General features: G+C 34.3%; 2 protein-coding genes across 2 annotated transcripts; both read right to left on the reverse strand.

Annotated features, from left to right (window-relative positions):
* Nucleotides 1-705: 705 nt before the first annotated feature.
* Nucleotides 706-1911, reverse strand: LOC115065758 (mediator of RNA polymerase II transcription subunit 15-like). The gene has a single exon (XM_029548388.2). It carries the CDS (start codon nt 1789-1791, stop codon nt 829-831), a length of 963 nt encoding a protein of 320 aa, XP_029404248.2. The 5' UTR covers nt 1792-1911; the 3' UTR covers nt 706-828.
* A 1727-nt stretch (nt 1912-3638) lies between these two features.
* LOC105233914 (uncharacterized) lies at nt 3639-10254 on the reverse strand. The gene is made up of 2 exons (XM_011216089.4): nt 9879-10254; nt 3639-5403 (listed from the first exon to the last, which is right to left on the reverse strand). Exons 1-2 carry the CDS (start codon nt 9949-9951, stop codon nt 3743-3745), a joined length of 1734 nt encoding a protein of 577 aa, XP_011214391.2. The 5' UTR covers nt 9952-10254; the 3' UTR covers nt 3639-3742.
* Between the last annotated feature and the right edge of the window lie 15624 nt (nt 10255-25878).

Raw genomic sequence — 25878 nt, forward strand, 5'->3', positions numbered from 1 at the left:
TTATAACAAATACTAAGTCTTAAAATGTAGTTAAAAGATATCTTAATATGTGTAGAAATTTTGGGATCAATAAATTTAAAAGTTTTCTCAGATTTTTTTTAGATTTTAAATTCTCTTTTTTCAGCATTCTATTTTTATATAAATCTTCAAACGCTATTGTCAACAGATTAAAAAATAACCGATTATATAAATTAAATCGATAAATAAATGTTTAAAAGAGATTTTTCTTTCTTCTTAATGACCGTAAAGTCTTACTATCTCTACCATATTCCGGTATAATACGAAAAAATATTTTTGATGAAAGTCTATGCGTGAACTGATTTATCATTATTGATTTTCAAAATTGTAAAACAAATTTGTTCCACTTAACAACAAGAAAGCTAGTTTAATATAAATGTACTGAGAGCAAAAAACACTATGTCTTATTGACTTATTATTCAAAAACATTAAAGTAGTGGTAAAAACAGTAAACCCTTGGGTCCGGGTGATCGTAACATCATTCATTACGGTGGTAGGTAGCATATGAAAAACTGACCAGCTGACATCATTCCGGATCCATTCCAGTTCCGTAAACTCAATTTGATCAGATGATGGCCGTCCGCCAATAAAAATATTATTCTTCTATAATTTAAAATTTCTTATTAACGCCTTATGAGCTCATGAGCCTACGACTTGTATTTCCTTTGATTGTTAGCCTTCGGACACACTGCTTACATTTCAATAATTTCAAATTTCAGAGAATAACCCTTACACTTATAATAACTTTTTATTAGTTAAGGACTTAATATAATAACTTAAAAAAACTAATAAAACATTACATTTTTGAATTTAACCAAATATTGAAGTTTGTGGTACAGACAGGGAAAATTGTCCTCCACCTAGATTACCAACATTACCACCGAGATACAAACCGCCTGGATTACTACCAATAAAACCACCACCACCAAAAAGTCCACCGCTCCCGAAAAGTCCACCACCTCTTCTTATCACACCACTACCACCATAATAGCCACAAGGTGGTGGGCCAAAGTAACCGTAGCTGCAGGCGCTGCAACAGCTGATCGGCGGCCTTACTGGGTACATCGGCGGCGGCGGCGGCGGTGGCGGTGGTGGCATGGGGATAGGTGGTATTATGGGAGGTTGTGGACGCGGCATCGGATATTGACAGCAAACGGGGGGTTCGGGGTTAACAACAACTATACAACAACGATTTTGACTGTATGCTTCAATTGTACAAGGATTGACGCAAGGTGACGACGAGAAGCTATTGATAATGTCGCTGATGAATCCAAATGTGCGCGCATTTCGTTGAGACGGATCGAATTTCTCGAACTGTTCAGTGCTCGAATTTTTAGCTGCAACACCATACTGGGGATACGAGTAGTTAGCTGGCAACTGCCTCGGCATTTGTCCTTGCCATTGTGGTACTCTATTGTTATTGTAATTGTAATTATTATAGTAGTAGGGGTAGCTATTCGGTTGCCTGGTATTAAATTGTGGTGGCAACTGAGCTGGTTGTTGTTGTTGTGGTGGGGGTGGTATATTATTGTAGTTAACATTAATGTTGTTGGTATTGTAGTTGCTTGGCTTTCGCAAGTCCGTGACTTCAGTAGCCAGCCGTTGTTGTTGTATTTTCATTTGCTGTATTTGCTGCCGCTGCTGTGCTGTGTAAAGCATTTGCTGCGTTGGTTGTTGTTGGCCACTTTGTTGCTGATATTGTTGTTGGCTTTGCCACTGCTGCAATGGCATTTGTTGGGTTGTATTCACGTTGAATGGCCAGCGGAGAGGCATGTCTGTAATAGGTACAGAAAAAGTGAGCTCCTAAAAGCATGTTACAAATTTAATGTGCGTTCAAGCAAGTGCGTGAATGCGGCGGAGCCTGTGCGTAGACTACTAGTTGTGCATTTGAGCTATACTCTGTTTCTCTCCAAAACGAGTATTCACAATAGATATGGAAAAATGGAAGATTCTGTTATTTAAGCAACTTCTATGTTTAATGTTCTCTGGTTTAACATTGTTTAAAAAGTCAAATTTGAATTCGGGGATCAACAAAATAACAGTAACATAACGGTCATACTCAATCACACTTGTAAATATTATGACTCATTACTCGAAGCAAAGTTGAGCGTTTTGAAGCAGATTATAAAAAAATAATTAAAATACTTAACATATATTTGAATAAAATAATTGCACAGTTTTACGAACAAATAGTGAAAGAAAAAAACAAGTAAAAAAATTAGAAAATATCTTTCTATGTACCGCTTTAGGTCATACAAATACTCGTATTAATATGAGTAAAGCTCGAAAAGGACTGTGACAAATCTCCTGAATAAGAGTGTGATGAAAACGTCAAAGAGCTTCTGGAGAAAAATTAGAAAAAGCTTTTAGACAATGGTGAAGAATTAGTATTCGATATACTAAAAAGTACTGCCAACCAAGAAATTTCTAAATAATCCGAAAATATGGCTGACTTAATTATTGAAAAAGTTGATGTATCCCTATTGAAATGGAGAAAAAGACCAAGCGACGTTACTTGGAAAGAGTCAGAAAAAACATTAACATGGTAAATAAGCCAATTCAAATAAAAGCTTTTGGTTATTAATTGCATATTTTAGGAAGATAATTTTTCAGGCAGTATAACGCTGCTGTGTTATACTTAGTATCCACAGTACCGCAGTAATTTAAAAATTACACACTGTATTTTGATAATTGGTCAGATTTCTTGGCAGGGGATCCTATGAAATAAAATGTGGGGCTAATCTAGGCATTGCTGCGGATCGTTGGCTGGATAATAACCCAGTTCAGTTATTGTGCACATTTGTGGGAGACGAACCAATCGAGACTTGTAAGCGTTGGAATGCGAAAGAAAAAAAAATTGTTGAAGTTCCAAGACCGGCTATTGTTTCAAAATATAATAAACACATGGGAGGAGTTGATCTTGCCGACATGCTTATAAAGTGAAACATCGTTCAAATAAGAAAATGTTTCACTGGAGCCTAAGCACAGTAGTTATCAATTCCCGGCCCCTGTATCGGAGACATCTCAAAATCGTTAATCCAAATGTGAAGCATATGCCATTTAAAAAATTCCAGACGGATATCGCAACTGAGTCAGTCAGGTTTAATTAACAGGAGTGCTGTGCGTTCTCAATTTGTATCTGTACAATAAACTGGTATTGTATGGCCTGAATAGCGAGGCTACCGTCTGCTCCTGTCTATGGCAAATGATTTTGCTGGCGAAAACCCGCCTCAAGAGAAACTTATGAAAATCGACTGTCCCACTTTTTTATCACCAAAAATTTAGATCCGCCCAAAGACTTTGAGTCGACTACATTTGCAAATTGCAATATTCGGCATACATATATGAGATACAATATAAAGAAATCACTGACGAAACTAATTATCTCAAAACCAAATTGATTGTTTGAATCGTGAATCAAATAGGAATCTGTGCAATGTCAGAATATATGTGTTCCTTTTATTTTTATTAAAAGCCAAGACCATATACTGCGTCAAGTGCTTTTGAGTGCTTCCAGCGTATTTACTTTTTTGAGTTTTTTCCCACACAGTGACACAAAATAAAAAATAAGAACAAAACCCCATAAATACTCAATACCACTAACGAAAACACAAAACAAATATTATAAATTAATTTATTCGTATTTTAATAAAATTTCAGCAAAAATGAAATAAAATTCTCAACATTTAACATGCTTTTCCATTCACTTCTCTCCTTCTCCCTTTCATCGACCCCAACCCCAACCACCAAAGGCATTACTATTGGCTTGTGCTCCACCGAAGTTACCAAAGCCATTGCCATTGCCAAAGCCGTTACCGCCGAAACCACCGAAGTTGTTACCACCAAAACCGTTATTGCCGAAACCGTTACCATCGGAAAAGGGATTGTACGCACCAGCATTGGCATTTGCGTCCGTAAACGCACCATTGTTGCCGTCACCAGCGGACGAAGATGATGAAGCCGATGCCGATGCGTCGGCATTACCGCCACCTTGACTGGTAGCCGTTGCACTGCTCGATGCGGAATTACTCACAAATCCATTAGGTCCACGCTCAGACTTAACATTGGAGTTTGTAGATGCGCCAGCATTTTGACCACTCATGCCTTGGAAGATGGACTGACCGCTCGAGTCAGCTGTGACACTTTCAGAGTTACCATTGCGCATAACATCCGTCTTGGTGTTGGTCGTACTGCTGGATGTGCCATAAGGATTGTTGTTTGTCGATTGCGATGTACCATGTGAACTTATGTCTTCACCATCCTTGTTGTACGTGTGTGTGGTGCCAGCATTCGCCGAGGACGCCTGCTGTTGGTTCTTACCGAAATTCAGCGACTGACTCTGTGCGTCGTTCGTGCTCGAACCGCCATCCCTAGTTTGTGTATTCATGTTATTTGTATTAGCCGAACTGACTTGGCCGCTTGAACCATCATTCGCCAGATTCGAGCCAATACTGGAGGCACCGTTATCCTGGTACAAACCGCCATCAGTTACACGATTGTTTGAGTGCGTGTTGGTGCCGGCTTGCTGATTGAAGCGGTCGCCTTTATTTTCAGCCATACCCTGTGACTGCGCATTGCTTTCACTGGGGAAAAAGAAGCCACCTTCACGTTGATGAGAACGTCTGGCATAGCGTTTAGTACGCACCACAATGGGACGCACATAGCGAGTGCCACGTCTGCGACGGAAGAAACCATTGCCAAAGCTATTGGCATTTGTGAAAGCATCACCGGCAAAACCGCCAGTATTAGCTGAAGTCTGTCCGTTGCGAACGCGACCGAAGGCATTCGAGCGTGAACTTGTGTCGGTCACTTTCAAACCGCCAAATTGTTGCGTTTGTGTGTTCGAATTGCTGTTAGCGCGGGTACGCGCACCTTTTCCCTGTGCATTCACTTGCGCCTGCGTCGAAGCTTGTTGATTTTGACGATAGGGATCTAAATTAAAGCTGAGCAGTCCCAAATTTAGATCGGTGCCTCCGTTGGGATCGCGTCTCAAACCCAAACCTTTGCCCAAATTATCACGTGACAATGAGCCGCCAAATTCAACATTGCCCACATTGAATTCTTGTGCAATGCTGCGTGATACAGCGCCATTTGTGCGTGTCTGTGTGCGTGTAAGTGTGCCACCAACGTCCAGTGGACCCAGGTTCAGTTCACGCGTAATGGCATTACTCTTGGCGACACTTGTGGTTCCGCCATTGCGCAGACCGCCATTTTGTTTTGTTACAGCACGCGAATTGGACACACCCTCGGTTAGACCGATCGGCCCATAGTCGAACTCACGTTCAAAGGCATTGCTATTGGCGCGCGACACCGAACCTTGGCGGTTAACACGACGTGGTTGCTGATAGTACTGTTGTTGGGGATAGAAGAACTGTGCACTCGCGACTGGAAAAAGTGTGTTTAACAAAGGTGTTAATTAGTGTTGTGTGATTTAGTGCAGAGTGAGGAACAAAAAAAATAAATATTTACAATTCAGTGGCGACAAATAAATTGTTGTTGGTGCAGAGCTGAGTTAAGGTGCATGCTGTGTTTGCAACTTTATTAAAATACAATAAAAAATAGTTTATATATTTCCTTTTAAAGGATCCTAGAAATTATCAAAAAATCGAAATTATTTTTTTTTTATATTTTGTTCGCTTAGATATTCAAAATTATCCCTCTAAAAAACTTTGGAACTATTTTCAAAGTTACAGCCGTTTTAGCGGCACAATAACTACTAGTATTCATCGGATATTAGAGTGTTGCATTGGACAACCCATGCTAAATTTCGAGAAAATTTCTATACTATCTATTACTGCAGTAGTTCGATATCGACGATTTCGAGAAATGACCACGTTCTTGTCTCAAATTTGGTACTTCTAACCAAATGTCGTGTGCAGAATCGTGGCGAATGTTAGAAAAGGCTTACGGTGATTCAGTTTTATCAAAAACACTAGCCTTCGAGTGGTACAAAGCCTTCAAAAACGGTCGAGAGATCGTTGAAGACATGCCTTATTATGGACGACTTTTGACCTCTTCAACAGATGAAAGTATTAAAAAGTTAAGGATATGGTGCTTGAAAATCATCAGACAAGTGTTGAAGAGAGCTCGAAATCTCTCGAAATTTTTTTTGGCAAGAAGATTACCACAAACAGGTCCCTTTGGTCATGCTTGATCGTGCGAGTTCCGATCTCACATTCAAGGAGTGCATTATGAGATATTACCGATGAGATATGGGTTTATGAGTTTGACATGCAAACAAGTCAACAATTATCGGAATGGAGAGAAAAAAACGAACCAAATCAAAAACTCGCCAAAGTCGCTCAAAAATCAATATGATGCTCATTGTTTTTTTCGATATTCGTGGTTTGGTGCATTATGAATTTGTTCGGGAGGGACAGATGGTCAATAAGGAGTTCTATTTGGACGTTTTGAGGCGTTTGCGAGAGAACATCCGTCGAAAATGGCTGGAAATGTTGAAGAACACTTCATGGATTCTACACGATGTTAATGCACCGTCGCATCGAGCCACGATTGTGATCGAATTTAAAGCCAAAAACGCAAGGAATACCATCGGTCAACCACTGCATTCACCAGATTTAGGCTCCGTCTGATTTTTTATTATTTCGCAAACTAATAAATATTGATAAATAAATAAATATTTTGCGTTTTATTTACAATTTCTGGGTACTTTTTTGGGTGCTAGAATTATTAATTGCTTTTTTACCAATTTTCAAAAAACTCTCGAAATTTGAACTTTTATACTAGAATACGCCTTTAGTAATGCGATACAATTTTTTGTATTTTCTCTGTATTTATTCGGCTTTTGCTTGATTACTTTATTACTAGTTATATATTTGTATTTGCCGATACTAACAGCATATCAGTATCATGCATAGCTATAAACACGCGCAACAAACCTGTCTGATTAAGCTTAGCTACTTGTTTTCTAAATTATGTAAATTAGCAAAGAAATTTTGGCTAAATTTTGCCATAAATTGAATACACATGCACGTTTGACTGGAGGTTTTTGGTTTTTTTTGTATATTCGGACGTCAGCGATTAATGAATATATTATATTAGTCGGTAGCCAAACCAATCGTCAAACAAGTGTTGGAAAGAGCTCGACAAAGCCACAAACTAATTTGCAAATTAAACTGTATAAGTAGACTTTGGTTCATCCATCAAACCGAACTTAAATAAGTAGAAAGTGCGTATTTTGATTAATCTTTGAAAGAAAGTCTAAAAATATTGTGAGCTGATGTCAATATTTACATTTTAAGAAAGCTTTAATAACTTTCTATGGACGGTTTTGCTAATGTTTTGTTTAACAAAAAAAAGATATTTACGTTAAATAAATTTCGATTTTTTAGGATTTGGATTTGCGGTATGACACAAAATACATACTACTATATACTAATTTCATTTTTGCCCCACAAACCCCCGTGGATCGAATTGATAATGTAAATATACAAAAAGTTAACAAATTGTCTTAAGAAAGACAAAATTCATGGTAAATATAAGTGGAGCTAGTTATGATTTTTTGCTTTATAGTAAGAACTAAATTTACAACATTTTCAAGCTAAATTTGGACCAGTCTAACGAAAAGCAAGGTCACAATAGGCCATAGGTCGCAGTGCAAAGCCACAATTTTGCAGGTTCCTAGAAAGTTTTGCATTTTATATAAATAGTTTCCATATATTACTCAACAACTCAACTATCTGTTTCAACGAACTAGTTCCTTAAAGATACTAGTAGGCTTAAGATTACTTTGATGCCGATGTAATAATTTTTAATATTCTTGTCTCTTGAGATCTCTAGAAATGTTTTTAATAACTTGTAATAGCCTTTTCTCCAGAATAAAAAACTAAGTTTTTCCTGTTTCAGTTTCTACTTTGCTGATTGAGAGTGATAGATTTTTCACATATAATTTTCATGTAGAAGAGAAGTATGAGGATAGATATATTCCAACTTAAGACGGCTCTCGTATTGTATCTTGAAAGTTGCTTGATTGGTTAAAAATATACTATGAAATTTTTCTGACCACAAGCGGTCGAACTTGAGCACTCCTGGGATGCCAAAATTCACGCATTTAACAACTTCTAAAACTAAACCTCCTTTAGCAATCCAAACTCTTTCCGTATTGTCTGAACATTAGGTACATCACACGACAAGGTAATGCTCCAGTATTTCTTAATACCTTAGATTTTGCCTATCTCCTCTTAACTAGCTTCTTCAATTGCGATCTCAGTGGAGTTTTATTTTGTTTAAAAGTGCAAGCTTGTTGACTTGTTCAACGTTTACTCCAGCGGTGCTTACTTAGTTTTGGCAAATATTGCTTTATTGTTAGTTCAGATTAAAATAGTTTTGAGTCAAAGTATTTTTTGTCAATTCTGAAAACTGTGTTGTTGTTACTTTTGTTGATGTTTTAAATCTTCAGCAAAAAACTGAATTCTTTTTATTGTCTTATTAACTTCTACAAAACCCCTAGAATATTGACCTAAATTTTCTAGTTGATCCAAATAATAGTTTCGGCATTGAGAACTTGTTCGCTCGAGGCTATATAGACTAAGTACGACGTCTTTATACGCGTTTTTCTCGAAACTGTGTTTTTGCAGTCGGTTGGCAATATATCTCAAGAACTACTCAACCGATCTTCATGAAATTTTAAACAGATCTTTGAGATACAATTTTTAAACATTTGGACATAAGAAAAACTATTTGAAAAAAATTTAAAGAAATTTTAATTTTTTTGTAAAAATATTTGCCAAAAATTAAATTTTCAGTTGCTTTTCCCTTCGTTCAAGTTCTAGGTTAAAGTTTCGAATAAAACGCGTATTTTTTCACTTTAGATGCCTCTGTAAGGAGATACTCCGCCAACGCGGGCGCATCTTTTCTCCGAGGGGTCACCGTAAATGGCGTCGCAATGGCCGAGTTTAAAATCATTTTTTTCCAAAAAATTCAGAATTTATTTGCTAATATGTATGTTTGTAACAATAAAACATTTTAATAAAATATTTAATTTTTTATATAAGAAAAAAAATTTAGAAAAGACTGTTTTTAGTCTGGGAAACCCATGTAACATTTTAAGATAGGATGCGATTTAGATTTTCAGTAAATCTAGGATTCCGAATCGTAGAAGTAAATAAAGTCAATTCGGCAGACAACTATACCGGAACACTGAGAACTCTATAACAGTATAAAACTTCGCGAAAATAAATTAAAATGACACCGGTTGTGAGAATTCAAAATTTCTGAATCTCAAATAGAAATATTTCCAAACAAATTTAAGCGACACAAGCCCCCAATTATGTCAACCGATAGGCAATAAAAGAGCTTTGGCACAAAAGTTCCGCAACAAACCGCAATCCTATTACGGTATTAAAGGTCGCCTTTGTAAAAAACATATTTCTATAAAAGTCACACTTGAACTAACTGTTTCGCGTGTCAACGAACATATTCTTTATATTTCCACTATTTCGAAGCCATTTTTAACCATAAGCCGCTGTATATACATAACTACGTGCAATATTTAAAGCAAAAACATTTATGTGCGGATTTATGGGAGTGAGGCAATTTTCACGAAATACACGCTGATAACTCAACGGTAAAACTATGACAACCAAAAAGTATGCAAATTCCAAGCGTCAAATGAAATTTGGTGACCAACAGCGTTGCCACAATTTGAGCCACCGGCTAACCCAATGTCCTGCGCGCGGCTGCACTGACAACACCGCAACACGAGCGCAGTAAATTGTGCAACACTTTCACCCAGCTCCCAACAACATTTTTACAACTGTGTGCAGCAATAACACAACAACAATTTAACGGCCACAAACACATGCGAGTGAAACAGCTGTGATTTGCACAAAAATATTTACCCTTCGTTTGACAAACAGCCAGCAACAGCACAACTAATCCACAGCCCAAAGTGAATTGCCGAACGGCGGACATCCTGGCGGGCACTGCGCGTGTGACGATGTTCTACACTTGTAATGAATGTAATCCGATTGCTGCTTGGAGCTGCGCGTTGAACACACTTTCAGTGAATATTTGACAATTTACGGTATATTTGGTCAGGTACAAAATTTGTTGCGGTCCACTCTTTTTTTACTTGTTTGCGAATAATTTTCGAGTTTTGAATTTTTGAAACTTTCAGTTGACACGTTGCTATTTTTGATTTTATAGCTGCCAGCCGGAGTTGCGCTTACCACGGCTGATGCTCGGATTCTGAATGTCGAGCCGTAGTTGCGTGCAAGTATAATTTGAAGCGCGCACAGCAGCGCCGCAAAGCAGGTACGGAAGGGGCAATAGAAAAAAATCACACAGCCGAAAAAACCGGTCAAATGGCTTAGACTGGAACTGAATTGATTTTGAGTTGGAAAAAATGATGAGTTGCGCGGTTCGTTGGACAGCAGTTAAATGTATTGACAAATATACAAAAGTATAAATAAAAATATAAATATAAATATAAATATGTACACATGTTGTCATACACATACATATCTAACAGTGATTTGTTTATCGCTTATTAGAGTGTTAAGTACGCTGTTTATCGATTCGACAACTCTTCATATTGAGATAGATGAACTTGCTTTTGGCTGACAGACATACCTAGATGTAGACATACATACGTCTTACAGCATTTAATTTTTTTTTTCAAAGCCATAAACGACTATCCCTTGAAGAAAAAAATTTCTATCAGTATTGCGCTAATGAAATATTCTGATTAAACTTGTTAATCAAGCAATTTGTTGGCAATAAAGACAATAAACATTTAAGTGAATTGAGAAAATAAATGTTTTTTTTTTTATTAAATTTCATAATTATTAAACTTTTGTAAAAATAAGTTACTTAAAAATCAATAAAACAACAAAAAACATTAACTTCGCTTGCACTGAAGCTATAATACCTTTCACAAATAAAAAAAGTGTCTATACAAGAACATGTTTGACAGCTACATATGTGCATATATACTATATTGATCCAGCTTGAACAATTTGTTCGAAGATTGAAGCATTACTTCGAATAAAAAGTGGTGCCAAATTTTATGAAGATATCTTATTAAATAAATTGATCATTCAGTTTGCATGGCAGTTGTATAGCTCTGCTATCGACGATTCCCACAAAGGAGCAGCTTTTTGGAGAAAGAAATATATGCGCAATTAAAACTATTTTTTTAAACGGTTTCCAATGTTGCCTTCTGGGTGTTATAAATTTCTTGTTAAACTTAGTTAAGTAGTATATGCTGTCCAGGGTAAAAATATCCAGCATGTGCAAATATACCAATAAATATAATAAATTTTCTGTATATATTTATAAAATATCTTTTATAAAGTATCCCATATGCATTTTTGATATCCACTTTAAATGAATGACCATACACTATGTACATATACATATATACATATATTTCATTATTTTTTAATAACTATTACAATAAAAAAAATTCCAAGTAAGATTTCTCACAGTGCATTCAGACACATGTCTCTAAAATCACATTCGACTTCTCTTGACCATGACTTGCCTTGACTTTGCACTGTGAACTACCTTCACTGTGTTTTTACCGCTAAGATGGACAGCTGCAGCATAGAAACTCGCTATGTTTTAAACTTCCTCTAGTTATGCACTGAGAAAAATCGGTATACGATAGCAGAATAGTGAAATATATCTTCTAACATACATACATATGTATGTATATTCATATGTTCGAAGGCAAGTCTGTTTGCGATAGTGACTAAATAAACTGAAAGACATACGTTTAGTCATCTTCGAAAACTAAACTTATCTAAACACAGTGTCTTAATTTTACAAAGAACAGTGAATTGGATTTAAGGGGTTACATGGGCTTACAATCTTAACAAAATATATATTTTTTATCTTATTAAATTGTAAACCATATCTAGAATATTGGCGAAAATTATGAAGTTGATTCAAGTAATAGTTTCGGAGATACAGCCTTGAACATGTGCGCCCGCGGCTAGCTAAGCAAAGTGCGCCGTCTTTAAACATGTTTTTCTTGAAACTGTGTGTTTGAAGTCGGTTGGCAAGATTTCTCAAGAACTATTTAACCGATCTTTATGAAATTTTAGACAGGTCTTTGAGATACACTTCCAAAATAGTTGCAATAATTTTGATATGCAAAGCTTTTCATTCGCCTACAAAATGTAATATAGTCTTCACTTCTTGTATCTATAGACTTCTCATAATGACTTTATAAAATGACACTGCACAACGCAGTTTGAATTTGAAAAGACTTTTGTGTAGTTTTGTATAAAATATATTCACCCAAAGTGACCCGCTGTGATAGAGGTTATTATATGTATAAAGAATTCGAGTACCAGACTTTTTCCTCTGACAAGGAGAGTGAACAAAAATATACTTATTTTCTTAAAAAATAGGCATAATTTTAAAGTAATAGAGGATTTCGTCCAAATCGGAACCAGCATAAATATTAAAAGCTGACTTAAATCCAAGACTACTGTTAAGATGGTAATAGAGGGGAACAAGTAACAAAGAAACATAAACACGTCATAGTGTGAGTTTTTATAAAAGACCAAGAACCAAAGGCAAACCAGTTAGACGACTTTGGAGTGTTTAAGAACCGATTCCGTCAAGAAGCTTCAGTTATGGAACATTATCCGTTGGCAGAAGTGAATATCTTGGGAGTGGAGTAGGGAGGCATCCTTGCTCAAAATATCAAGTAAGAAGTTCTTCGCATTACTTGGCTCATCATATTTGCTGCTTTTAAAATGCTGCGGATAAAACTTCAAAAGGTATTTAGTTGAAGTGTTTGCAATGAAAAACAAAAATTATTTGAAACAGATTGATTTTTTTAATAAAACTAATTTTGTTTAAAGTATATACTATTTTTCTATAGTTAATATTTCGATGAGAGTTTTACTTTTTTTCGACATTCCCTTCCAAAATTAGTATATGTCTCTCTAGGAAGTACATACATTTCACTAATCTGCAAATAATTTTAGTTTAAGTTTTCAACAAAACTAAGAAATAGATTACTGAAAAAATAAATTATAAGGAAGATATATATTTTCAAAATTTATTTATTATTTCCACAATTTCTCTCAGTGTAATCTGACTATTGCTTTGCGTAGCACAGATGACGTACTTGTAGTCACAAAAATACCAGTTTTCCCCGCAATATTTGCTATAGACCGGTACCTTTGCTAAAACGCTTATTAATATGTAGATATATTCGGCATTAAGTGTGAATTTTTCGTTATTTTGTTTACACAAATAAATGATTAGACATCTTTCGCAGCAGTGAGACACAATTGTGCGCTATATACACACATCTACGAGAACAAAGCGACTAAATAAACAAACAGCTTAGCGGTGAAAACGAGAAGCAACGAACGGAAACGAGTTACAAAGATAAAATTTGGTATTTTTTTTCCTCAAAGCGAATTTCCAATGCATAGATCGATGAAGAGTGATTACCGGGGATTCCCACCGGCGCTGTTACATACACATATACTCATATATTGTATATTCAATAATTTTTGACAGCGAAAATCGGCTTAACGAACAACTAGCATTCTTGATGTATTGCAGTGTCAGAATATTAATATAAAATATATTTTAAATGTTATTGAAGTAAGAAAACGTATTAGCAGTCACTTGACAACTCAATAATAGCAGACATACTCGTGTACAAGTATCTCATCAACCGGTCATAATCGTAGTAGCGTCTAATGATGTCGCTAATATTAAAAAAAAAAAACATTTTAGAATTTCTCAAACATCTATTGATTGCCCGCCAGGTGCTCTTCACTCCGCTTTTCGGTTTTTGAATTGATTTCGGCGAATAGAAGAGCAGAAAAGCTGAAAAGCTTTCAACGAAGAGAAGAGAAAAAAGTGGCGTTAATAAAAAAATGCGAAAATGGACAATTTGTCAGCAGCAAGTTTTGGCAATTTTGATGCCATTCACGATGTCAATTTTAGTTGCAAAATCGTTTGAAAATCGGCTTTCGGCAGTGAAAATTGCACGGCTGACATGAAAGCTTATGCTAGCTAGCTGCCATGCACGCCAGTAAATCCATAAATGCATACATACATATGTACGTATATCCGTATTCAGGCTGAAGCAAGCAAAAGGCTTCTTAATCCAGACAACAACAACAAAAAAATACCAGTGCGAGTGCACGGAAACTTTTGGTACGTCGAAGGTAAAAAGCCATAATCGAAAAAAGAATGTTTTTGAAATTTTCTCGCTTTCTTCCTGCTCTCAATTTGGCGGGATTTCGCCGAATATTTTTCCCATTTACACATATCAGCATCATCATCTTCACGCTGTCAGTTCGACACTTTTTACCGCTCTTATTTCCTCACAAATTTCACGCTTCAATGCACTTTGCCTTCAACTCCGATATATTTGTGAGTTTTTATGCCGTTATTTGTTGACTAAACGCTGGAATTGGTTTGTAGATGTGTATATAATTATTAATGCTGTCATGGGCGTTTAGTAAACGGGACGAATTATTTATTATCGATAATTGCCGATGTCTGAGCAATGACTCTGCTCCGGCCCAATTTTGGATGTTAATACTAGCAATACTAGATTTGAGCGAAAATTCAAAACAGTAGACAGAAAAAAATAATTTAAACTTAGCTTTATATGTAGAAACGGACTTAGACAAGCAACTAACCGATGGCTATAACACCAGAAGCAAAAATAACTTAGGAATGCTAACTGGATTTCTTACAGGACAATGTAGACTACGCAAACATATGAAGAGAATAGGAATGAGCTCTGACAACATAATCGGCCTACCTGCCACATATGGCATCAATCAATGAATTTATTGAGAAAAGACTTCGATGAGCAGATAATTTCAAGTTTTGGGCTGGTTTCTGTGGTTTTTCTTTAAAAAGGTTTTGAAATGGATCACCCTTCATATTATTGGAAAGCGATGCTGCGAATAGCACAAGGCTATCGCATTTAGGATGCAAAGTCATATTAAACTCATCTATTCGTTAAGGGCCCTAGATTTTCTAACGGCTCTAGGGTTGAACGAAACAATATGAAATAATTAGAGAGCACAGTAGAGCTATAGTCCCGGTGCATATCCTCCCTATCTAATTATCCATGACTCACAAGATTCCTACAAACCTTATTTATAAGTTGATTTCTCTCAAATAAAAAATATACAACAAAAAATCTACAAAATTATTTCACAAATTGGTTCGATATTGTTCATTACATAGCTTTAATACATTTCGAAGAGTCTGAATTTTAAGAATGTTTACTTTAGGTACTAAGGTAGACAATAGTGAATTTAGATCAAAGAATGTCATTTTTCACATAGTAACTACGCACACCAACAAATATTAATGTAACTACAAACTATGAAAAACTGGAACAAAAAATAACAAAAACTTTCATTTATGGCATTAGAGTTATTGATTTAAAACCATCAATTATACTTGACTCCTCATTTCGGCCTGCCATATGCGTACTCGTATTGACCTCAATTTAGTTGGCGCACTTTATGATTGATTCATATTTAATTGCAAAATATTGACGCTTGACTATTTTTGTTGAAGAGTACTTGAAGTTTCAGCATTATGGCTGCGAAACATGTGTTCAAACGAAGGACAAATGTATTTTATTTGGGCAATTTATTTGTATAAATTAGAAAAGCGACCATTTGTGCAAAAATATTTTATTTTTAAATCAACTAATGGATTCTGATATGAAAACGGCATTTGATTAAATATTTCATAATGGCGGCTTCGAATTTAAAACTCTTTATTACACGTGAACTAATACGTATAGAAAAATTATTATTTTCAAAAAGGACTTACCGATAAAAAGCCTCGGTAGGTGATATCGTAAGTGGAAACTGAAATTTTAAGAAAAAAAAAATATTATTAATTATAGCAATACAAACAAAACTTTCATTCTTATTATTAATTAACTTAAATCTATGAAATGGTATTTATTAAAAGGCACAACAAGAAAGAAATTTAAAATAAAATCGATTTTTTCATAGTTCGAAGTTTACCTATAGTTATACCTTTAAAAATAATATGCCAAAACTCTGAACCGACATCTTTTCGATAAAAATAACTTTAGTATAAATGTTGATATTTTATTTAATCTGAGTACACAAGTTCGTTGGTACTCAAGCGGGTTGGCATTGGTTCATATATCAGTTAATATGTAAGATATCTTAGCAAAACTAAATAAACATATAATATTGTTTAAGTTATGGTTTAATGCGAAAAGTATATAAAATTAGGCAAAGAAGGATCAGGAAGAATTCGAAGTTTCCAACTTTTTTTTTTATAAAAAAACACAGTAACTTCAAACCCAATGGGGAATGTTTATTATCATTCCAAAGATCACTCTTTGGCATTTTTTTAAGATTATATCTTTCCTATATTTGTCGCGGCTACGTCTCAGATGGTACATCCGTTGAGTCCAATTTTCGATAACTTACTCGAGCATTTCGACTAGTAACTTGCTAATAACACGCGTGATGTTTTGCTCAAAGGCCTGCTTCGAAGCGGGATTATCCGCATGGACTTTAGAATCTACATAACCTCACAGGAAAAAGTCTAGCGGTATAATATCACACGATCTGGGTAGCCAATACACCGGGAATTTATCTGCTCACCAAAGTGTTATCTCCATAAATACATTGATTAATGCGATATGTGGGAGATGGCGCTGTCTTGTTGAAACCAAATGCTGAGATAACTTCAATTTTAGTTATGAATTAGTCGGTTATCATGACGCGATAAGGGTCGCCGTTCTCAACGGCATAATTTTGAAGAAATATGGATCGATTATTCCACCAGCCAATAAACCACACCAAACCGTTCTATTTTCTAAACGAAATGGCAGCTCTTGAATCTCTTCAGTTTCAGTGTTTACATATGTACATATTGAGCCAGAAATGGGCTTCATCGCTGAAAAAAATTTACGTCGAAATGTGGGATCTTCTTTGGTATTTTTAGGAGCCCATAGAGCAAAGCAATGTCGCTTGGGAAGTGGTATGTTGTACCCTTTCAATTTAAGATCTCGACGTAAAATGCCCTAGGGCGTTCCATACGTCAATCTGAGTTGCTACGAACGGCGCCGAATAGACTCTCCACGGTCTTCCTATACACTCTCAGCTACGGCTGCTACATTTTCTTCACTGCGTGCTGGACGTAGTCTATTTGGTGGAATATTATCCAATAATGAATGCTAAACGATTTGTGAACGTTGTTTAGGCGTAAATCTTTCACTGATGAAAAAATTACGTTCCTTTGGCTGATTTTTTCCTCATATACACAATATGATATATATAATGTAGCTTCTTTGGTTCAGTTTATATCACATATATCTCATTTGCGCTAACTAGGTGGATTTTAATACCACCAAGATTTTAATATCGATAAAATAAAATATAATTCATAATCCGGCACAATAACGTTGAACAATTTATAAACGGTGTTCAGGCGTAAGTTTTTCAGAAACATGACGGATGGAAGCGGGTTACACTGGAGTATAGTGAGCATATAGTTAAAAAGGTATACACGTGAAATGGTAAACATAAATTGCTTGCAATTCTTGCCCTAAACTATAATAATGATAACTGACATATCAACAAATCATTTAGCCGTACTTAGATGGCATAAATTTGCCATATGAAGGTATCATCAAGACAAATGAGAGGAAAGCGCGAGCACTAAACTCTCACAATTCACAATTTTCATAGCAACTAGTTGTCGGTTTTGTCACATGCTAAAGTGCATAAAATTTGCGTTCATTAAATTTCATCAATCCACACATAACAATTCATAATTCACACCTACGACTGATTACCGCCAGCAAAGGAAATTGCGTTAGCTTACAGCGAAAGAATGGAAATAATTCATTTTGACAAATTTCACTGCACTGTAAATTTACGTAGCAACACTTTCACCTTAACCGCATTCATCATGCTGCTCGAGTGTGTGTGTGCTGCAAAGGGTGTTGGTGGAAGACGTGCTCATAAAGTCACTTAAAACATTGTGCAACATGGTAATAATCATGTGAGTGAATAACTGTGGCACACATTCGTCTTTTGGTCGCATGCAAGCAAAGGAAGAGGGTAGATAGAGAGACAAAAGAACAGGTAACTGTATTTGGTGTAATTGTTTCAACTTACATGTTGCAGCATATGGTCTGGACTGGAAAGCGTACATAAATATGCATATTGCAAACACCAAGGTGCAAATTGCAAAAGAGTCCCTGTAGCAAGTTCTTAGTTGTGCTCTGTAATATAAGTAGTTACATCTAGCTCGGTGAGATTACGAAGTATATTTTTATGTTGCTTGTGTTGGAACCTACTGATGTGGTATGATTTGAATCTAAATTTGAGCAAAATATATTTTTCTGATAAAAGAAACACTTGGTTTTCCGGTGGCGGTGTTCTGTGAGAAGTCAGATTTTCATTTATTTATTCTATTTTATTGATATTAGACTATGATACCCAGAATATTGCTTTAAAGCCACTTCTGGGTAGTTTTGCCTACAAATTATCGTAAAAAATAACAACTATTTTTTGTAAATTTTTTCTTTCTGTGTGCATTGTGAACTTTGTAACAGAATTTATGGCAATACTAAGTGTAAGTATAGTTCTCCAAATAATGACCTACCAGATTTTTGATCTGGCGAAAAATCGAATTCGGCAGACCACAAACGACTAAAACTTTTTTTTTGGAAAAATGTTTTTTAAATATTTGATTATACCTGTATATCTTATACATTGTAAGGATAATGTCTCCTAATAGGCAATTATTTTAAAGTTTCATCTACGGATAGGGTCGGAATCACAGCTGTGGAGGACCGTTTCTTTAACGTGTAACTCGAAAATTAATTAATTATTTTTTTTCAAAAATTGTATTATGTATTTTGAAATATAGAAATGACACATAATTTGATTGGCTAAGTAATAGGTAGATAGGTGGGAGTACCCCTTAAGTTGCTCGATCTTCGAATCTGTGCTAACTAATTAAAATTGATACTGCAAAGCAGTTTTACTATTCACAACTTGGCCTGTGTGGATTGATTTAAGCCAATACAGATAAACCTAAATTAATTACCAACTTTCACTCAGAATTATATTATCTTTAAACATTGCGGAGTCTTTAGATAATGCATAGCAAGATAAACTGAAAGTTTCGAAGAGAAGTTGAAGTAACTTGAAACTATACTGGAAATTTTAGCACTTAATAATTGAAAAAGTATCTTTGAAGTGGTACTTAATCACTTTAATTCATATTTTTAAATAAATGAGTGATTTTTGTTATTACTTAGTACCTTGAATCAATGTAGCATTTACTTTGTCTAACAAAAGTTACCAAAATTGCTCTTTAATTTGATTCTAGAAAATTCACTGCTGGGTTTAGAATAAACTATATGACTACCAAGGATTGCAGTTCCTTAAAAGCACATTCGAATATCATCCTTTGCAGCAATTCTCCGTTTTATTGTGTGAGAGTGGTTGTGCTGGGGAAATTTATTGTTTTATTTGCGTGTGCAGTGCAATTGTTTTCTTGTTGCTAATATTACAAATTTTACATGTCATTTTGAGCAGGTGCTTCAGAGGGTCCAAACTAGGCGCTTTCTTTTTGCCAATGCTGCTCCTACATGTATTTTAATCTGTGCCGCGTTGTTGTATATACATATGTACATACATATATGTAGCTAATAAATTTTAATATTTTTAGCATTTGGATTACGATTTAGTTATTCCGTTTTATTTTCATTGTAAAAACAAGTTTTATATTGAAGGTAGCTTCTTAACTCATAGGTAAGTGTGGCTATGTTAGAAAGCGATCTTTTTTGGATATTTGTGAAACCAAAAAACTTCTGTAATTGAATCCTTTAGGACTTTGAGTTGCAAGTATAAAATTATATAGTTAATAAAAAATTCTTTTATAAACATTTCTTGACTTAGTTTTCTTTAGATTGCACTACTCAACAATTACGAAGGAATAATTATCGACTGATGTGCTAAGAAGTCTATGGGATATTTAAGATGTACTGATTACGAATTTGAGTGAAAAAATTTTCCATCTTTATGATTTTTATTTTTGCCATTTCAGTAAATTGTGATGGTTGGACACACCTCTTGCCTAAAACACAAAAAATCGTACGTATTAAGAAATTTTTACTATCATTTTCGGTTTTAGCAACGAAAAATTAGAAAAAACAGATTCTAACATCACAGTGGCAAAGTAACTGTTAACTAGTGTTATACTTTATATAGGCCAGTAACTTGATATGCTCAAGATATATAGGCCGAAATTGCTTTTTGAATTGGAAGTATTTGAGTTGATAGTAGTGACAGGAAAGGCTGCAAGTTTTTTAATTCAAAATATTTGAAAAAAACAAATTAAACTGTTAATCCAATTACCTGGCTATAAATAAAATTATCTTCTGTACGGCTTATGATAAAATAATAAAGTTATACTCGAGCACATTTTATACATATACATATGTATTTTCAGCACATTTTCATTGTAATCATTAACCACAAAAACAGAAAATAAAAGCTTATTTACTTAACATATTAGTCACATCGTCTGGTATTTATTATATCATTTATGCTCCATTTAACTGCACAGTCATAAAGCATAGACATAAAAAATAATAATATAAATACATATTTACAAAATATATTTATGTATATCACATATGTATATATTATACTAAAAACTTATGGTTGTATATTAAAATTTCTCAAAGACAAAACCAAAACCAGAAATCTGTCGCAGATATTTTAAATGCCAGCAGCAATAAATAAGAGAGCGACTTGATTATGCTGGCATGTCGAGATTTGACAGTTGATTAAGTTATTCTTTGTGTGCAACAGACAGACATTTACATACATACAAGTATATCCAAATTTGTGTGGAATACTTTTTTGTGCAAATTCCAAGAAAGATGTTAGGCAGATAATTCTAAACGGGTGGTTCAAAGATTGGAAATATTTTATGTTTCAGAATACATCTTTGCGCAGGAGCAAATTCAGATATATGTATATATATATATATACATTGCAAAGAGCCAAACAACGAAAAATTTGCGTATGCAGAATGATCTTTCTGAACAACTTTGCCTCAGAAACTATGGTTTCGAGTCAGCGTGAAGTTCATAAGGCCATTGCAAACAGATGAATGATCATGGGTACACAAGATATTGATAAGGGATATAAATTTCAATTGGGCCTTAAGAGACTCATAACTTTAATGAAAATCTCTGGTAGCTCCTTGGCTTCTTAACCGGTCATTTAACCGATAGGTGGCTTATATGGATATAATCAATTCGCATATGTATGTATTAGCGTTTGGTGAAGCGAAAATGGCATATCAAATTATCATTATAATGTTGCTGCATGTTGATTTCGGGTCGCCCTTTAAAATATTCTAACTGTACTTATGTATGTAAAGCCTAACACATTTTCAGGTATTTCGGAAATATGCTGGATAATTTAATAATCTCAAGAAGAAATTTTACATAAGTAAATTCATTTTGACGCCGAAAAAGTGAATTGTTTATCAACTTTGCTGGCCTGTCTTCTTGTCTGTCTGTCCGTTTGTCTGGCTGCATGCCAACAACTGCTGCAAGCAACATTATTTGAGGCCGGGTTGACAAGCTCAGGTGCAAGCTGAGATTGAAGAAACAAAATAATATAAAAGAGAACAAAATGTGTACAGTTATAACAAAAAATACAAATATAAATATATTTCTACACAGATGTAGCATTTTTAGGGAAATATTAGAAGATTTTTACTTGTTTTAGTGTGAAGATATTTTGGTCAACTACTAGCTAAAACAAAGAGAGCTTAGAATAAAATATGCTTTGGTCATAATGTAAAGTTAGATTGGCTGCAGTCGTATCTAGAATCTACTAAGGGTAAGAAAGCAGCTGAAGTTTTTACATATTTTTTAATAAACAAGGTCGATTTTATTACTGAAGTAATTAGAGCGTTACTTGAAAACAACACAAAGAGCGGCGTCTGTGTTAAGAGCAGTAATATTTTATGTTTGCTAATCATTATAATTACTTGGCTGTGATCTGATAAACGCAATGAAGCGCTTAATATTTGCATTTTTCCAGTCTGGTATGTTGAGTCCATTAAAAAACTGTTTTAGGTGAGACAGTTTAGGTGACAATAACAACTACTGTTATTAAACAGCATTACGAACAATCGGATAGTAATTATATATGTGTGTAGAGAGTGCGCTAAGTGGATGTCAATAAAAAAATTTGCTTTTAATTGTAATTAAAAATGTATTGTACGAGTAATATATTACGTCATGCATTATTGATACGCTAAAGTTGCGTTTAACTTTTAATGTAGAGAACGTGCGACCAAATTGAAGTTATATGCATGATTTTTGAGGAAAAATGGAAATACTAACTTTTGTTTGAAAGCATTGGAAAATCTTTTTCAGAATGTATTATTAGGGATTCATTCGAAGTATCCACTGTAAGGTTTGAGAGAGTTCAACGGATCAAATAAAATAATTGTAGCGACTAATTGTCATCCACTGCTTAAAACATGAACATTTTTTTACCCAAATATATTCTGAAAAGAAAAAAAAAATTAACAAAAGTTTGCTAATAATATTCAGTCTTTACTTTGCGCTTTGTATGGTCAATTTCGAATGCGAGTATTAGACCCAAACGTCGTGTATAGTTATGTTCATGAAAAAAGAGTGCAACAGCTTCTTATATTTAAAGATTACCAATACTTTCCGACTTGTCAAGCCAACAATAGTGATATTTTGAAAGGATAAAGATTTAAAATTATAAAAGCGAAAAAATCCCGTTATATTTGCTTCCACTTCTTTATACTTTCTAAAAAACAAACAGTTCATTAAAATACATATTAGTGCTTATCGTTAGGGGTCAATAAATGAATGAAATGATTAGAGAATTGTGATAAATAAATATGTTTAAGGGGGTATTCTAAGTACTCTAGAAATCAAATTTTGGGCAGTTTTTTGAATTTTATTAAAAAAAAACCAAAAATATTTTTACCATCCATTTTTTTAAAGCGTTTTTATTGATATCTTAAGAATACAGAAAAAAATTTTACAAAAAAATATTAAAAATTAAAATAATTAGAGGGGGGGGAGAGACAGGTGTAAAAAAAAATGGCGCATCCTGGTGACATTGATCCTGACTCTCCTGGTGGTCTGAAAAAAAAATCAAAAGAAATTCTTAATCAGTAAGGATGCTGTTATAGTCCCTACCTCAGGGAACACGAAACAATTTTTTTTGAAAAATGGCGACTGCCTGAAAATAAAAATCATTTTTTACGCTTTTTTTTTTGAAATTCCTGAGTTTTTTTTTAAATATTAAAACAAAGGACTAAGGATTATATAAAGATAAAGGATCAAGGATTATATAAAGAAGGTTCACACAAAATTTCAAGTAAATCGGTTGTATAGAACTTGAGATAATGCCGGTACCGTGTGGAAAAAAGTAGTTGCGAGATAAACGCGCTTAAAAAAGTGAGTCTACTTACCTACCGGGCTAGGTACTGCGTCACTAAAGTCACTGTAGCTCTTGAAATAATTATAATTTTTAAAAATCCTTTGGGGGATATGTTCTTAAGGGTCTAAACTTTAAATATATGAAAAAAGTCGAATTTTTCAAAATTCTAGAGTAGAATACCCCCTTAAGTGATTTACAAATTTCCTGATTTGTTTTTTTTTCATCCCAGTGTTCTTTCATTTTTAGAACGAATAAAGTTCGCAAAAGAACATTTTAAATGGCTATCTACGAAATGACAGAATGAAATGTGGACCAGTGAAAGAAAAATTGCTTATTTTTGAAGAAAAAAATTCGTCCTCTACAAAGGCATAAGATCTTTCCAAGTACACTAACAAAATTTTTAAACATGGTAGACTGAGCATTATGGTACGGATATGCTTTTCGTCCTATGGTGTTGGTTTTACATATTGGATATATAGCATCATGAATCGATCTGGGTATATAAACCTGTTGAAGGATGTTAAATTATCACATATCCCAACTGGAAAATGTCTATAAAAAGTATATGTTTGAACAGAATAAGGACCCAAAACTTACGTCCAAGCTCACTTTAACATTTTTTGGTAAATCTTAAACGAGTTGTAGCAACAGCAAATCCATCAAGTAGAACAAAACTTTGAATAGTGGTCAAGGAGGCATTGGCACCAAATCCATAGGAAGCGAGGTCTGGATCTAATAAAAGCAATGCTACGTTGGTGTATAAATGTAATAAAGATTTTACATCCAAATATTAGTGAATCGATAAAATTAAATATACAAAATTTTAATTTTAATTTTTTTTCTAATTTTTCTTCAACAAAATGGGCACTACTATTTCAAAGAAAAAACAAAAATTTTTTTTGAAAAAAAAATTACATTATTAAATCTTGTTAGTAAAAAATACAAATATATTAAAACAAATAAAACTGTGTATGGGAAATAGCTAAAAATTACTTCTTAAATTTTTTAATTCATAGTTTGCATTTTTAACTTGCATTTTTTGTTTAACAGTTACAACCCACCGGCACTACTATTTTGATGAACACAGCTGTAGGTATTTTTATTGAAAATTATTCGTTGAAAACTTGAAGATTTAGCATCGGTAAAGACACTATCTCGGAAATTTATTGAGGAAGGGGGGACTTCTCTGAGCCATTCGATACAACACAAGATTTTAGATAGGGTGATTCCCCTACGTGCGCCTTCTTCAATATAATGCTCGAGAAAGGTATAAGCTTCGTTAATATGGACCGCAATAACATCGTAGGTATTATCCAGTCAAGAAAAAGAAGCGGAAGTAGTCGGCGCTATGGTAAACGAGGGCAAGACAAAGCTTCTGAGGATATACACAACGATTCCTTGAGTATTAACTAGTAACTACATATGTATCTCGGGAGCAGCATAAATACCACTAACAATCTAAGCCTGGAGATCAAACGCAGAATAATTCTTGCCAATAGGAGTTATTTTGGGGTCGGTAGGCTATTGAGAAGCATGTCTTTATTTAAGTGAAAAAAAATTACGATCTATAATGCTCTTCTTGCATTCGAGATAACTTAAGACATAGACGCAACTTTCGATGTTTTATATCCCCGATCCTCGGAGTTTTCTATCAAATTTGAGAAAGATTGATAATAAGAACAATATTTTTACGTATTTTAATAGAAATCTTTATTATCGTCTTTAAAATTGGTTGATTTTGAGACAATATAAATCCAATTCATTTCGATTTTCCATATAATCCATATTAAAAATATAAATTAAAATACAAAATCTGTATGTGTGGCGTTATTAATTAAAACTAATTGACAATGGTAAACTTTTGCTTCAACATTTTAGAACTTTGCTATAAATAATATCAAAATATATATTTTGGAGAGTAGATATCACCTATTTCCAGATATTTTATTAGTCTTTGTCATTTGTTTGTGAATATGTTTTCTCTCATACCTTGACAAAATATTTTACAACTTGTTGTTTTACGTTCATCCCAGCTCAACTTACAACTGTCAAACTGATTTGTTGCACATGCCAAATTTCATGGTGACCCTCTTACAGTCTATTAAATAAACATAAATTTACGGCATCTTTTATATGAGTTGATAAAATACACACTTGTGCATTGTCTTATGCCGTTTTCTAAATTCATCTTTGTAGGTACAACAAACATATGGCACTACAACAAAAACTACTACTCACTAGTAAAGGCAGAAAAAGGATTTATGGGATTAAATAAATTTTCCAGCGCCAACGAACTTGTGTGCTGTGGCAACATAAATAATAACAGTGAAATCCAGCAAACTCACAAGAACAACGGAAAAGCTAGTAAAGC

The sequence above is a fragment of the Bactrocera dorsalis genome, chromosome 4, assembly GCF_023373825.1.
Source record: "Bactrocera dorsalis isolate Fly_Bdor chromosome 4, ASM2337382v1, whole genome shotgun sequence".
Taxonomy (NCBI): Eukaryota; Metazoa; Arthropoda; class Insecta; order Diptera; family Tephritidae; genus Bactrocera; species Bactrocera dorsalis.